Source organism: Panulirus ornatus, chromosome 5 (assembly GCF_036320965.1).
Source record: "Panulirus ornatus isolate Po-2019 chromosome 5, ASM3632096v1, whole genome shotgun sequence".
Classification (NCBI taxonomy): Eukaryota; Metazoa; Arthropoda; class Malacostraca; order Decapoda; family Palinuridae; genus Panulirus; species Panulirus ornatus.
In genome coordinates, this window is record NC_092228.1 from 3113562 (window position 1) to 3130243 (window position 16682).

The 16682-nt window shown below is 36.9% G+C and overlaps 1 protein-coding gene across 3 annotated transcripts in view; it reads right to left on the reverse strand.

Moving 5' to 3' along the window:
• The window catches only part of E(z) (histone-lysine N-methyltransferase E(z)), a 104573-nt gene that overhangs the window by 33600 nt on the left and 54291 nt on the right, over positions 1-16682 (reverse strand). For all 3 annotated transcript variants that reach the window (XM_071659262.1, XM_071659270.1, XM_071659277.1), the window contains 2 exons: positions 2892-2992; positions 2466-2670 (listed from right to left, as the gene is read on the reverse strand). In XM_071659262.1, coding sequence (XP_071515363.1) covers positions 2466-2670; positions 2892-2992 — 306 coding nt within the window. The remainder of the gene's footprint in view (positions 1-2465; positions 2671-2891; positions 2993-16682) is intronic.

Sequence of the window (16682 nt, forward strand, 5' to 3'; positions counted from 1 at the left end):
GCAAAGACAAACTCTAGGAAAAAATCCTGTAAATCAGTCTCCCTACTATATCACTGGTATACCAGCTAGTACATTAGAACTTATGCCTTGGTGTCTGTTCTTGCAAGTTTCTATCAATGAAACAGTGTTACAAGACAATGAGCATATCAGCACAACTTAAGTTTTGTGTACTGAAGGCAATCAAATCCTTGTTTGGGCTTAGGAACAATGAAAGAGGAAAAAAACTGAGGTAGTAAAGCCCATGACTGTCCTTTTACTGAAGTCACTTGTTGCATGAAAAGTTTCAGATTAATGAAAGTCTGCCAATGTAACAGCATTAGCTTAACATCTGTAGTTGGAAAACTCATGCAAAACTTCATAACAAACAATTGTCAGCATGGTTTACAACAAAATTTCTCATGTCTGACAAATCTGTTTGATTTCTCTTATGATTTAATCAATATATATGAACAAAAGTAAAGTAGATGATGTCATCTATCAAGATTTTCAAAAGGAATTCAGTAAAGTTCCATATCAAAGGTCACTAACAAAAATAAGGTCATTCAGCATTGGTGGGGTTGTGCTTTGGTGGATACGAAATTGACTGACTGGCTGTAAAAATAAGAGTTGTGATTGATGCTTAAATATCAGAGCGGTTAGATATAACAAATCGGTGGCAAATGAAATTTAATATCAGTAAGTGCAAAGTTTAACAAATCCGTTGCAAAAACATGAAGTCAAGCTACAGTGTGAATTCTGTACAACTGCAAAAGGAAAATGAGGAAAAGTCTTGGGTATAATAATCTCTTGTGACCTAAAATCAAGTGAGCTATGCACAGAAGCAATGAAAAGAGCAAACAAAATTCTTGGATTCATGAGTATGGACTTTGAATTTAAGTCCAGCGAAATCACCCTGAATATTGAGTTAAATTTTGGTCACCCTACCTAAAACAAAGACACAGACAGAATGGAGAAAGAGCAGAGTCAAGCTGTCAAGATGATTCCTGAGCTGAGAAACAAATCCTACAAGAACAACTAAAATGACTTGAATCTATTTACCTTAGAAAAGAGAAGATTATAAGGTGATTTTATACAAGTATTCAAAATTATCAAAGGCTTTGATAATCTTGATCTGTCAGGTTACTTAAGACTTGATTTGTTGTTTTTCAAAAGTAGTAATGAATACAAACTTTTCGGCAAATGTTTTATCTTGAATGAGGTAAAGTGAAGTAATATTTCTTCAACAGGATTATTAAGATATGGAAAGATATGCCAATCAGGGTGGTTGAAATATTACTATAAAAAAAATTAAAAAGAACCTTGATAAATATTTCACAACTTACATTATTTGCATCTCCTTAGTCACACTGACAATTTGCAAGTTATTATTTGAATTATCTATATATCTTCCAACTTTAACCAAAATTACCTGAAACTTTCTGATATCTTCCATGATCACAAAGCCTCAAAAGGTTCCTATAGTCTGTTGTTGTATGAATTCCTTTGTATTCCTTTTTATTATGTTGACTCCCTCTGGATAGAAAATGTTTGATAAGCTCTCTTATGGAATCATCAGTACATCAGTTCTCCATTTTATTCTTGCTTTCACCATACTTTAATAATATTCCCCTTTCCTAGAAACTATCTTATGGGACCTATCCCACAATCTAAAGTCTTCCTCATTCAAAATATCATTTCTTTTTATGAGGAGAGAAATGCTGACACACATTCCCCCCAGGAACTCCCTCAAGGGGGTGGCCACAGCGGTCTCCATAACTGATGAACTCGAGTGCTGCTTCTTAGCCTTAACAAGACGGCAGCAGAAAGCAACTTTTGTGCAGTGTTTCCAGAGGCTCCAACCTGATGTTCCTACTGATTACTTCTACTAATGCTCTTCCCAAATACTTCTATCTATTGTTCCTACCATTTAGCCAAAAGGCAGGTCTAGCACACAGCACTCAGTGGATGAATATCTAGAGTTACAAAGAATGAGCTGTGAGAAGTGTTGTCAAGTGTTATGTGTGACATGGAGAGATTGTATGTTTGTGGACAGAATGCCTGCAGTCCAAATGCAGGCGAGGCAGAAAATGAAAAAAAAATCTACCTGGGTCATAGGAGTGCAGCTTTACAACCACTTAAGTGCTGGCTCACAATGCCACCATCAATAACCTTCCCAACACCCAGGCAGATAATACGGATAATATACCTCCATGGTCGGTGGTTGCCTACCAACTACTACCTATTATTTTCCCAGTATACTAATAATACTATTGTATTCTAACATGTGCACTGCACATGTATAATGCTTTGTAATTCCCAAAACATACAATTTGTCAAATCCAGCATACTGCGGGTGTCTTGCAGCTCATACTACATTTTCTTTAATAACCCACACAATGTACTTTACAACTCTATACATGTATCACTCCTTATCCTACAATGTATACTGCATATTGTAAACCAAAATATGACCAACAACAACTCACATCCTGAGCTACTTTTATCAGTCTTACGGCCACTCATCCTCATGCTGTCATTACTGTCCTCTGAGCTTGCCTCATTTCCAGAATCTACTGAGGCATGTTTCCGGATCTTTCGAGGTTTGGCATCATTGGATGATTCATTGTCATCTCTTAGTTTATCAGCCAAACAGGAGGATGCTGCAATAACCATCTTTTCTCTTGCATCAGGCTGTTTGGGCAAGAAAAATTGACACTGCAATTATGGTGATGATCATCAAGCTATACTAGTACACAATGATTCCATTCTAAGTTTGCTATCTATGTTCCCTTTGACATACACAAAATAACCATTTACTTCTAATCAAAACTGTTTTAGCACACCTAATTTACTGAGTTATTTCTAGCTACTATTTCAAAAACAAAATAAGCAAGAAGCTGAAACATTCTTACCAGATGTAAGTAGCAGTAAGGGGAACAAGGTTCAGTGAGAGTCCTCAACTCTGGACTCTTCCTCTTTCCACCATGTGGTCGAGGGTGGGATGTTGCAAGTCCTGTTAGAAGGAAAGGACAAAATACAAAAGTGATGACCATGATGACATTCACAGATCATGGGCAAATCATGACATATGCGAAGCAAAATACAATGTAAATCATAGTTTAATTAGTTGCCACATGATGCATAAAGGATACCTCAGATTAGCATTTTAACAAATACATTAGCCTCAAAAGTCTTACATCCTACCTTGTTTTCTCTGATTATATAATATAATATATAAAATATAATAAATTATTATTTTAAATTTTTTTCCCTCCCCCTTATAACAATTTAAATTTTTAAAAATAAAAAATTTTATATTTTTTAATATATATTTTTTTATTTTTTTTAAAAAAAAAAATAAGGGGGAAAAAGGCTTAAGGCAGAAGCTTATTGACCAAGGGAAAAAAGAGAACGTAGCCTTTTGTGAATAAAGCTTTTTTTCCTCCAAAAGGGTTGAAATTAAATTTTCTTTTATTTTTTTATTCATTAAATAAAATTTTTTTTTAAAATTTTTTACATTTTTATAAATTTTAAAATAGTTTATTGGTTTTTGTTTTTCTAATTTTTTTTTTTGGGTATAATAAAATATTTTAAAAATTTTATATTTTAAAAATTATATTTTTTGTAAAACGATAAGGGGCGGGGGGGCCAAAATTTTCCCCCTCCTTTTTAAAATTTTAAAATTTTAAAAAAAAATCCCCAGGGACATCCTTCCCAAGGGTGGTGGGGGGCCTAAATTTGTTTAAACCAAATTGAAAAGGGGGGGTAATAGTTGTTTTGAGGAAAGGACCAAAATTTTTCTTAAACAAAAACTCAAAAAGGGGAAAAGGATTTTGGGGGAATTTTCCAAAAAAAAAGGTCAATTTTTTTTTGTTGACAGAAGGGAAAGGAATACTTGGGCAGGGTTGTGGGAGATGGACGAAAAAAAGTTTAAAATTTTGTTAATATGGGTTTAAAAAAGGGGGTTAAAGAAAGTGGTATTATTGGGGGGCATATATTAAAAAAAAAAGATAGAGACGTGTTTTGGGGGCACTTGATGGGGACGTTTTTTTCCAATTATAGGATAGGGGGATTAAAAAAATTTTTTATTGGGTTTTAGTTTGGTTGCAGGGGCAGGGGAAATGGAAATTAAACTTTTAGATTTTTTCTAAAAAATGAAATATTTTAAAAAACCTTTTAAAAACAGAAACAAAATTCTTGTTTAATAAGGAAAGGCCCAACTTAAATTTTTCGTGTTATTTTGACAGGGTTTCGAAAAGCTTTTTAAGTTTAAAGCGCCAACTAATGCCCCGATAATTTTTTTTGGTAGCATGGAGTATACACTCTTTGTTTCAGTCTCAGTCTGCCTCAAGCTATTGTACAATCAGGTTGTATGCAGAGATTTATGTGACTTTATTAAATACTTTTGTAATCCTTACAATTCAAAATGGCATCAAGTGATAGAGTTGTTAAAAAAAACATGTGAACTGTATATTCTATTACTGTATATTGTATCAAAAAAAGGCCCATAGGTTACATTCGATTTAACGGACTTTTGACATTAACAGACACCCCCTCCCCCTAGAAGTCCATTAAATAGAGGGATTACTGTGGGTCAGGGTAGTGCCAGGAATGGACGAAGGCAAGTAAGTATGAATATGTACATGATTAATATCATATGTCGTGATGTGCATGTAAAAATGTATTACATGATGGTATGTATACGTGCATGTATATATATATGTATATGAGTGGATGAGTCATTCTTCGTCTGTTTCCTGGAGCTACCTCGCTGAAGCGGGGAAACAGCGATTACACATAAAATGAATAGAAAATATATGTGTATATATATATATTTATTTATTTATTTATTTTGCTTTGTCACTGTCTCCCGCATTTGCGAGGTAGCGCAAGGAAACAGAGGAAAGAAATGGCCCAACCCACTCCCATACATGTCCACACACGCAAATATACATACCTATACATCACAATGTACACATATATATACACACACAGACACATACATATATACCCATGCACACAATTCACACTGTCTGCCTTTATTCATTCCCATCGCCACCTCGCCACACATGGAATACATCCCCCTCCCCCCCTCATGTGTGCGAGGTAGCATTAGGAAAAGACAACAAAGGCCCCATTCGTTCACACTCAGTCTCTAGCTGTCATGCAATAATGCCCGAAACCACAGCTTCACATGCCCTGATTCAATCCACTGACAGCACGTCAACCCCGGTATACCACATCGATCCAATTCACTCTATTCCCCGCCCGCCTTTCACCCTCCTGCATGTTCAGGCCCCGATCACTCAAAATCTTTTTCACTCCATCTTTCCACCTCCAATTTGGTCTCCCACTTCTCCTCGTTCCCTCCACCTCCGACCCATATATCCTCTTAGTCAATCTTTCCTCACTCATTCTCTCCATGTGCCCAAACCATTTCAAAACACCCTCTTCTGCTCTCTCAACCACGCTCTTTTTATTTCCACACATCTCTCTTACCCTTACATTACTTACTCGATCAAACCACCTCACACCACACATTGTCCTCAAACATCTCATTTCCAGCACATCCACCCTCCTGCGCACAACTCTATCCATATATATATATATATATATATATATATATATATATATATATATATATATATATATATATTATCCCTGGGGATAGGGGAGAAAGAATACTTCCCACTTATTCCCTGCGTACTGTAGAAGGTGACTAGAAGGGGAGGGAGAGGGGGCTGGAAATTCTCCCCTCCCATTTATAATTTTCCAAAAGAAGGAATGGAGAGGTGGGCTAAGTGAGGATATACCCTCTGAGGCTTACTCCTCTGTTCTTAACGCTACCTCGCTAGCGCGGGATGGGGCGAGTATGTATGAAAGAAAAAAATATAGTGATGGGTGATTTGAATGCAAAGGTGAGTAATATGGCAGTTGAGGATATAATTGGTGTACATGGGGTGTTCAGTGTTGTAAAAGGAAATCGTGAAGAGCTTGTAGATTTGTGTGCTGAAAGAGGACTGGTGATTGGGAATACCTGGTTTAAAAAGAGATGTATACATAAGTATACATATGTAAGTCCGAGAGATGGCCAGAGAGCGTTAATGGATTACGTGTTAAGTGATAGGCGTGTGAAAGAGAGGCTTTTGGACGTTAATATGCTGAGAGGGGCAACTTGAGGGATGTCAAATCATTATCTTGTGGAGGCGAAGGTGAAGATATCTAAAGGTTTTCAGAAAAGAAAAGAGAATGTTGGGGTGAAGAGAGTGGTGAGAGTAAGTGAGCTTGGAAAGGAGACTTGTGTGAGGAAGTACCAGGAGAGATTGAACGCAGAATGGAAAAAGGTGAGAGCAAATTACATAAGGGGAGTGGGGGAGAAATGGGATGTATTTAGGGTAGCAGTGATGGCTTGCGCAAAAGATGCCTGTAGCATGAGAAAGGTGGGAGATGGACAGATTTGAAAGAGTACTGAGTGGTGGGATGAAGAAGTATGATTGTTAGTGAAAGAGAAGAGAAAGGCATTTGGACAACTTTTGGAGGGAAATAGAGCAAATGACTGGGAGATGTATAAAAAAAAGAGGCAAGAGAAAGGTGCAAGAGGTGAAAAAAAGGGCAAATGAGAGTTAAGGAGAGAGTATCATTAAATTTTAGGGAGAATTAAAAGATGCTTTGGAAGGAGATAAAGAAAGTGCATAAGGCAAGAGAACAAATGGGAAGATCGGTGAAAGGGGCAAATAGGGAGTAATAACAGGTAGTGGTGAAGAGGGAATTGGAGTGAGTATTTTGAAGGTTTGTTGAATGATAATCATGCAATTGTCCAACACTTGGACAATCGCATGTTTACCAAATGGCGTCCTAACTTCGTCTCTTCGATGTATATCAATTGACTGTTATATTTCTCTCTTGTGTCTCCCCTGATGATGGGATTATTACATGAAAGTGCACTTGGGAACTTATCATGTTTCATTTTCCCTGTGGACTCATAGGATATATATATATATATATATATATATATATATATATATATATATATATTGTTCATACTACTTGCCATTTCCCGCGTCAGCGAGGTAGCATTAAGAAGAGAGGACTGAGCCTTTGAGGGAATATCCTCACTTGGCCCCCTTCTCTGTTCCTTCTTTTGGAAAATTAAAAAAGAGAGGGGAGGATTTCCAGCCCCCCGCTCCCTTCCCTTTCAGTCGCCTTCTACGACACGCAGGGAATACGTGGGAAATATTCTTTCTCCCCTATCCCCAGGGATAATATATATATATATATATATATATATATATATATATATATATATATATATATACTTGTTTACTTTGGTACATCCTACCATAGGGGCCCTTTTTATCTTTATCAAGCTCATGCAGCACTCAAGAATCTGGCCATATCCACTGGTCAGGACCACAGGTCATAATTGATGTGATGTGTGTGTATGTATCTGTGTACAGAGAATACATGACAATTGTGTAGCAAGTGCTTTTCTTCTTCTTTTTGGAAGTTCAAGGATATTAAGAGGTTGCAGTTGATTGTGAATAGTTCACCCAGGGTTCTTGGATAAGAGTGTTGAGCCAAGTGGGATGGTGGGCAATGAAGTCTCTATAAAGATAAGTGTTGAGGTATGTTGGTCATGTTCTATAGGTAGAGAGTATATCTGAAAGGGTATATGGTGGGGAAGGTATGTAGGTATTGATTATGTTGTAGTTGGTACTGTTAAGTTTTATTCTTATGGTTTTTATTGCTGGGGTGGTGTTACTGTATGTGAGCTGTTTTGTTGTGTTGGTAGTGTTGACGCACAACATACATATAAGCAGTGCTTCCCTAAACACCTCCCACTCCTCACCCACTTCTAAAAGCTTCACTGACTCTCAGTTTTAACCATTCTACTCTTAATTTTCTGGTATTTCTTCATACAAACCTTTTTTCCATGCTCCCTCATTTTCACAGTACTCTTTCCACCCACATCAATTTCCCTTTTCCTAAAACTTATACAAATCCTTACCCTTGCCCACATCAAGTAATGATCAAACTCCTCACCAGCGGCCTCATCCAGGACTTTCACATCCAAGAGTTTCTTCTCTGCACACCCATAAGTTTGTACATAATTCAATAATTTCTGACTTTCATCTCCCCCAACTTAACTGTATATACTCATGTATGTCCCATTTCTTCAACCAAGTATTTACAACCACCAGCACACAACTCTACAAGCTGTTTACCATTTTTGTCTACATGTATATGTGTGTGTGTGTGTGTGTGTGTGTGTGTGTGTGTGTGTGGTATACCGGGGTCGATGTGCTGTCAATGGATTGAACCAGGGCATGTGAAGCATCTGGGGTAAACCATGGAAAGTTTTGGGGGGCCTGGATGTGGAAAGGGAGCTGTGATGTTGGTGCATTACACATGACAGCTAGAGACTGAGTGCGAACAAATGTGGCCTTCTGTCTTTTCCTAGCGCTACCTTGTGGGGGGAGGGTGGATGCTATTTCTATGTGTGGTGGGGTGGCGACGGGAATAGATAAAGGCAGCAAGTATGAATATGTACATGTGTATATATGTATATGTCTGTGCATGTATATGTATGTATACGTTGAAATGTAAAGGAATGTATATGTGCTCGTGTGGGCGTGTATGTATATACATGTGTATGTGGGAGGGTTGGACCATTCTTTCATCTATTTCCTTGCGCTACCTCGTTAACGCACGAGACAGCAACAAAGTATAATGAATAAATATAAATATATATTTGGACGATTTTTGCAGGGAAAAAATGCAATTGAGTGGGAGATGTATAAAAGAAAGAGACAGGAGATCAAGAGAAAGGTGCAAGAGGTGAAAAAGAGGGCAAATGAGAGTTGGGGTGAGAGAGTATCATTAAATTTTAGGGAGAATAAAAAGATGTTCTGGAGGGAGGTAAATAAAGTGCGTAAGACAAGGGAGCAAATGGGAACTTCAGTGAAGGGCGCAAATGGGGAGGTGATAACAAGTAGTGGTGATGTGAGAAGGAGATGGAGTGAGTATTTTGAAGGTTTGTTGAACGTGTTTGATGATAGAGTGGCAGATATAGGGTGTTTTGGTCGAGGTGGTGTGCAAAGTGAGAGGGTTAGGGAAAATGATTTGGTAAACAGAGAAGAGGTAGTAAAAGCTTTGCGGAAGATGAAAGCTGGCAAGGCAGCAGGTTTGGATGGTATTGCAGTGGATTTTATTAAAAAAGGGGGTGACTGTATTATTGACTGGTTGGTAAGGTTATATAATGTATGTATGACTCATGGTGAGGTGCCTGAGGATTGGCGGAATGCGTGCATAGTGCTATTGTACAAAGGCAAAGGGGATAAGAGTGAGTGCTCAAATTACAGAGGTATAAGTTTGTTGAGTATTCCTGGTAAATTATATGGGAGGGTATTGATTGAGAGGGTGAAGGCATTTACAGAGCATCAGATTGGGGAAGAGCAGTGTGGTTTCAGAAGTGGTAGAGGATGTGTGGATCAGGTGTTTGCTTTGAAGAATGTATGTGAGAAATACTTAGAAAAGCAAATGGATTTGTAAGTAGCATTTATGGATCTGGAGAAGGCATATGATAGAGTTGATAGAGATGCTCTGTGGAAGGTATTAAGAATATATGATGTGGGAGGCAAGTTGTTAGAAGCAGTGAAAAGTTTTTATCGAGGATGTAAGGCATGTGTACGTGTAGGAAGAGAGGAAAGTGATTGGTTCTCAGTGAATGTAGGTTTGCAGCAGGGGTGTGTGATGTCTCCATGGTTGTTTAATTTGTTTATGGATGGGGTTGTTAGGGAGGTGAATGCAAGAGTTTTGGAAAGGGGGGCAAGTATGAAGTCTGTTGGGGATGAGAGAGCTTGGGAAGTGAGTCAGTTGTTGTTCGCTGATGATACAGCGCTGGTGGCTGATTCATGTGAGAAACTGCAGAAGCTGGTGACTGAGTTTGGTAAAGTGTGTGAAAGAAGAAAGTTAAGAGTAAATGTGAATAAGAGCAAGGTTATTAGGTACAGTAGGGTTGAGGGTCAAGTCAACTGGGAGGTAAGTTTGAATGGAGAAAAACTGGAGGAAGTAAAGTGTTTCAGATATCTGGGAGTGGATCTGGCAGAGGATGGAACCATGGAAGCGGAAGTGGATCATAGGGTGGGGGAGGGGGCGAAAATTCTGGGAGCCTTGAAGAATGTGTGGAAGTCGAGAACATTATCTCGGAAAGCAAAAATGGGTATGTTTGAAGGAATAGTGGTTCCAACAATGTTGTATGGTTGCGAGGCGTGGGTTATGGATAGAGTTGTGCGCAGGAGGATGGATGTGCTGGAAATGAGATGTCTGAGGACAATGTGTGGTGTGAGGTGGTTTGATCGAGTAAGTAACGTAAGGATAAGAGAGATGTGTGGAAATAAAAAGAGCGTGGTTGAGAGAGCAGAAGAGGGTGTTTTGAAGTGGTTTGGGCACATGGAGAGAATGAGTGAGGAAAGATTGACAAAGAGGATATATGTGTCAGAGGTGGAGGGAACGAGGAGAAGTGGGAGACCAAATTGGAGGTGGAAAGATGGAGTGAAAAAGATTTTGTGTGATCGAGGCCTGAACATGCAGGAGGGTGAAAGGAGGGCAAGGAATAGAGTGAATTGGATCGATGTGGTATACCGGGGTTGATGTGCTGTCAGTGGATTGAACCAGGGCATGTGAAGCGTCTGGGGTAAACCATGGAAAGCTGTGTAGGTATGTATATTTGCGTGTGTGGACATATGTATATACATGTGTATGGGGGTGTGTTGGGCCATTTCTTTCGTCTGTTTCCTTGCGCTACCTCGCAAACGCGGGAGACAGCGGGGAAAAAAAAATATATATGTATATATATATATATATATTTTTTTTTTCATACTATTCGCCATTTCCCGCGATAGCGAGGTAGCGTTAAGAACAGAGGACTGGGCCTTTTTTGGAATATCCTCACCTGGCCCCCTCTGTTCCTTCTTTTGGAAAAAAAAAAAAAAAAAAAAAAAAAAAAAAGAGAGAGAGAGGGGAGGATTTCCAGCCCCCCGCTCCCATATATATATATATATATATATATATATATATATATATATATATATATATATATATATATATATATATATAAATATCACATAATACCCTCCAACAGCCAGGATTTGAAGCCAGGACTTTTTGCGTGGGAGTTGGGAATGCTAACAGCTAGGCTATGATCTCCCCTAATAGGAAATTGACCATTCGATTACAAGTAATCGAATACCATCTGTCTCACATCCATGAACAACAGGGTCAACACTGGTCAAATCCCATTAGGCTCACATTACCAACAGCTAGCACTTTACAGAACCTTACTGTACAAACATGGAGGTATATGACCCACACAAATATAGTGCATATGAATGCACACTTTCACAGAACACTACTTGCTAAGCTATGATCACCCAACTACCATGCAAAACATGGTGACTAAGGGTGAGAATGACTATGGAAAGGACTAATTAACTCTTTTAATGTTCAAATATTTTTTGCCTCCCCATCAAAAAAGTGTAATATAAAAATCATAATTTTTCTTATATAATCAATAAGGCTAATAAGTTCTTAGTTTAGAAAAAACATTATTTACTGTATCTGCCAATACTAAATATCAAAAAAAAAATCTTTTTTGCTATGACTAGATACACAAAAAACTATCAAAACCATTTATCTTATTCTTATGCATTAACTTACGAAGTATTCCAAGTTCATGAGAAACATTATTTACTGTTCTGGCGAATCCTATGTATAGGCAGAATTGGTGCAGTGGTGGATGAAATGGATAGGAGTGAGCACCATACATATGAATCCCAAAAATAGATTAAATGAAGCTTCCTGGAAGCTCCACTAACTCATTCTCTGTTTGGGCTGCCATCTATGGCAACCAGTAGAGTTTAAATGCGCACTGAATTCACCCTGTAGCAGGAAACTAGGTGCATACTGATGCTGATAGCATCATGATACACAAAAGCAGATTGAGGCAAATTGCATGAATTTGATTAAAGGAAGTAATTCAATGATGGAATGACTAGAGGAGGTAAGAATGTGGCCAAATTAATACCACTTGTTGAGGCCCACAAGATAAAATATCTTCCTCAATAGAAACAGCTGTGTTAGAAACACACTGTCCCATCTTCCTACTTTGCCTTTCATGTTTTGTTTTGATACTCTCTTGGACGAAATTCTGAAATTTACTTAAAAAGACAATATAATGGTCTGTGGGGGTTGACTGTGGATGGGGAGGTCAGGTTTTGGTATATCATACATCACACCTGAGAAATGGATGTGTGACTGAGGCCATTGCCTGTCTCTTCATGACATAAAGGACATTGGCAACAAGCATAAACAAGAAAAATCAAATGCTTTGGAAAAGTCTAAAAAAACAGCATTCATCCTCATTCCTTGCTTAAAAGTTTAATGAAAGGTGTGGAGGTGAGCTAGTAACTAAGTTCCCATACTTTTACCTGTTAAAAATCCATGATGGCCTTCAGTGAAACAAAGCACTTATCTTTAGTCAGGTCAGGCTTTCCAATATGTTTTGTAATCACTATTTCAAGCATGTTAATGAACATATGACGGTACATACTTACCTTGAATCTATGAGTACCTATGATGAGATTTTGCCTAAACGCTGGGCTAGTGCACTGCTCACTACACATCTTGCTAGATAATTTTTTTTTCTCTGCTTCCATGTACATTCTGTAGTTCACCTGGAATTGACTTCAACCATACAGTTTTAAGTGTTGCTGTAGTTGCTCCACACATTTCTCTCCCAGACTAATTTTTCTGAATTTTTTGAACTCGAATATATTTTAGTTTGATACTTTTTTTGATATATGCAATATTAATAATTCTGTATCTTCCTTGCTGAAATGCATTTTGATCCTGAATATGATTCTTGATGCCCTCAATTAGCTGTCATGCATATACTGTTGTGCATCTTTCTCTTCTAAACTGCAGTGTTCAAGTTCTTCAGAGTTCTCATGCGAGTTCATACTCTCCAGTTCCTTAATTCTACTTGCAAAGTGCTTCTGAATTACCTATTACTTGTTTATTACCATTAGTTTGACTAGTAACCATACAATGCAGCAGTATTCAGTTTTGCTTATGTAATACATTTAGCATTTTCATGTTTTCTGTCTTTCATTATGAAAGTCCTCATTATTATACCCCTCACTATTTGGCATGATAGTACTACATTATCTGTGTCCCTCAAATTGAAGTTCCTTATTCATGATAACTCCCAGGTCTTTGACATTTTCTTCACTTCCTATGAGTTTCCCTCTTGAGTGACATATTACCGATCATTCCATAATATAACTACTCAAATTTCTCTTCATTAACCCTCTCACTGTGCCTCATGGTGAAATATACAGCCATTATTGCTGGTTTAAGCATCCATACACTATTACCAAACATTACTGCCTAAACTTTGCCCATATGCTGACAAGCATATATGGATATGTTGAAGAAGAGTATACATTTGCAACCTTACATTATGTTATAATTTGTGAAGCTTATCATATATACTATTGATGAAAACCCTTAGTACTCAAGTTTGTTCATGAATAAAATACTTCCAAAAATAACCATGATCTCATACATATGCCTGAAAGTGCTCCTGGAGTAAATTATATGTATGGTAGTGGAGAGAGTAAGTTAAAGAAAATGTAACAGATGTAAACAATGTTTCATGTTGAGCTGTATATTATTATATTTAGAAAATCATGTTCTAGTTAGTTATGATAACAATCCTATGGAGATATGTTTTAAAAGATATCTGAAAAAATCCTATCCTCAGAGTGTACGATGCATATTAAGACTGCCACAGTAAAAGGGTTTAATTCCACAAGGTTCTGTTTTGTCCATTTAAAAACAAAAAAAAAATCTTCTTTGTCTTCCTTTCATTCTATTATTTTACTCTCATGTCATTTGAAAAACATGGGACTATACTTTCTTATACTTCTCTTCCAATGTCTGATACCTGTAATCATTATTAATGCTGTAATGAAGCCAATATATTTCCCTGAAGTGCTCCACAGAGCATCCTCCTCTTCAGATATGATTCCATTTGCAACCACTTTGAATTTTCTGTTGGTTAAAAACTCTTTCATATATTTTCCTAGTTTCCTATTTTGCTTTGCTACTTTCTCTAATAAAACTTTGTATGTTTGTTTACTTTATCTAATACTATAAAGTCTAGACAAAAACATCAATTTTCTCTCCCAGCAAAAGTTTCACATATTTCACTGCAGTGGCCTTCATCTACACAGATATTAATCAAATGCCCCACATGTCTTTTATACAATTCATTAACACTGATTAACATATTTCTCCCCATATAAGACAACACACATTATCAAATAAAAAAAGTCTACAAAGATCACCCAAAGTCAATGATTTGGCAAAATTTTTCCTAGACATTCCTTGCTAAATAAAAGGTGCACCTTACAAGGTGACATCCATGATATATCAGGAAAACTGGGTATATGATGTCAAGCCACCTGGTCAATACTGCTTTACTACTAGCCTACATTCTCCTTTGTGTCCTGGTATTACACATGCCATTTTGTGTATAACTGCTATAATGTTTTGATCAATGCTTCATCTAATCAACATCACCAACAGTTCTGCTATTGTCATCTTTATGCATTTCATAAAAATAGCTGGGGTTCCATCAGGTTCCGAGTTCTGTAAATTAACTGGCTACCTGTTTAAACTGTCCGTCATTTTAAACTATGTAATGGCATTTTCATCATTTTGATTAAACAGTTTGTTATTTTCAACTTTTTAATGCTGGGACCTACAAAGAGATTTTGCCAAAAGGCAGGTCTAGTGTGAAGCCCTTACCACGCAGTTTCTCTCTGCCACCACGTTCATCAAATAATTACTTACTTTGGATTCATCTTGGACTGCCTTCAACTTTTTAAATACTTCCTTTGTGTTCATCTTGGACTGCCTTCAACCTTTTAATAAGTTTCCTTTTAAATGTTTTTGTAGTCATTCAATGCAAATCTCATATTTCTCCTAGTAGTTCACTGTATAACATTCTAACTCTTACATGGCCCTTGAATATTTCTGTCTGATACTTTTTTGTTATGTTCCACAGTATTCTTGCAGACCAAATAACTTCGTTCCTTCCTTGATGAGAGGCTTTTAAACTCTTTACATTATCCCTAATTCCCTCAATTTCTTACCATTCATAAATTATCATGCATTGTAACTTTCTCTTGGTCTTTCTATTCTATGACGTTCCAGTTTTCTCAGCCTCTCATTGTAAGCTCCATCCCTTCATGAAGTGCTTCTACATACCCTCAAACTTTACTTCCATTTGTTTTGTTGGTGGCCTTACAACACAGCAGTATTTAATGAATCATCCTATGTATTCATAAAAAATTTTCATCAATAGCTCTCTGTCTCCCGTAAGGAAAGTTCTCGTTATCATATCACTAATCAATTGGCCCAAGAGTGCTAATTCCTTAATATGTTCCTTAAATGTTAGTCATTCACTTATGATGATTCCTACATCTTTGACACGCTTTCACTTTCTATCAATTTTCTTGTTGGTCTTGTGTACAGTCATTGTTAACTGTTCCATGAATTATTTGCTAAATCTATCAACATTAAATTCCATCAGGTTCACTTCACTCATCAAGATTGTTTCTAAATCTTTTTACATCTCTTTTTGGTCAGCTCATCCTATCAATTTGCTTACACTACTCATCAGCAAAGCACCTGATTTCATTTACTTTTCTGTTGATGTCTGATATCATAATCATACAGAGAAATGAGGCTATCATCATCCCATGCTAAACCCAATACAGAGACAGAATAGTACCTACCTATGATCATCTAGGATGAGAATTTGCCAAAAAAGACAGGGCTAGCATGCTGCACTCACCACATTCCTAATAACCTGCAACAGGTTAAGGTTCTGCTCATTTCTATAGTCATCAACAACTTATCAACTGGAAATTATCAACAATTCAATTCTTGAATGAATACTGTTTTGGCATTTGTGATATCAAAAGACAGTTAATACTAAATATTCCATACATGAATCCTTTTTCTTTTGTACAAAATGAGTATTTCCTTAAAATGGTGTGTAATCTTTTTTCTCCTTATGCTTTAGCCAAATGTTTCTAGTTCCTAGTTCTGAAATTAAAACAAACTATCAATACATAAGCAAATCACTAAAATATTCTTTTGCCACAAAACATCTCAATACCCTGAAGTAAACAGTTTCCTTCCATTCCTTTAATATTTCCTTACAGCAGGTTTCTTAAATCTGGAATTAATCCTGCTTTCCTTTTCTGGGACATTTCAAGCCTACCTTGGTCTATCTTATAATTTACTCTGTGTAACATTTATAACTTTCCATCATTTGCTTTTTATTTCTAAAAGCAAGGAATCATATGCTTCAGTGTCTGCAGTGTCACTTTCAACTACATTTAACTGTTTTCTTGTATATGAGACACCCCCTTCATTTTCTTATAAGGCCTGTCCTATTTTCATGTGTCATATCCTAAAATTTTCACATCTAATAGCGAGTACTTTTCTTTCTTACACATTTAAAAGACTCATTTTCAACATTAACATACATTTCAACATTAACATACATAATCAACTCAAGTCCTATTATTCCAGTATTCGCATTTCCTTTTCCCTTTTTTAACATT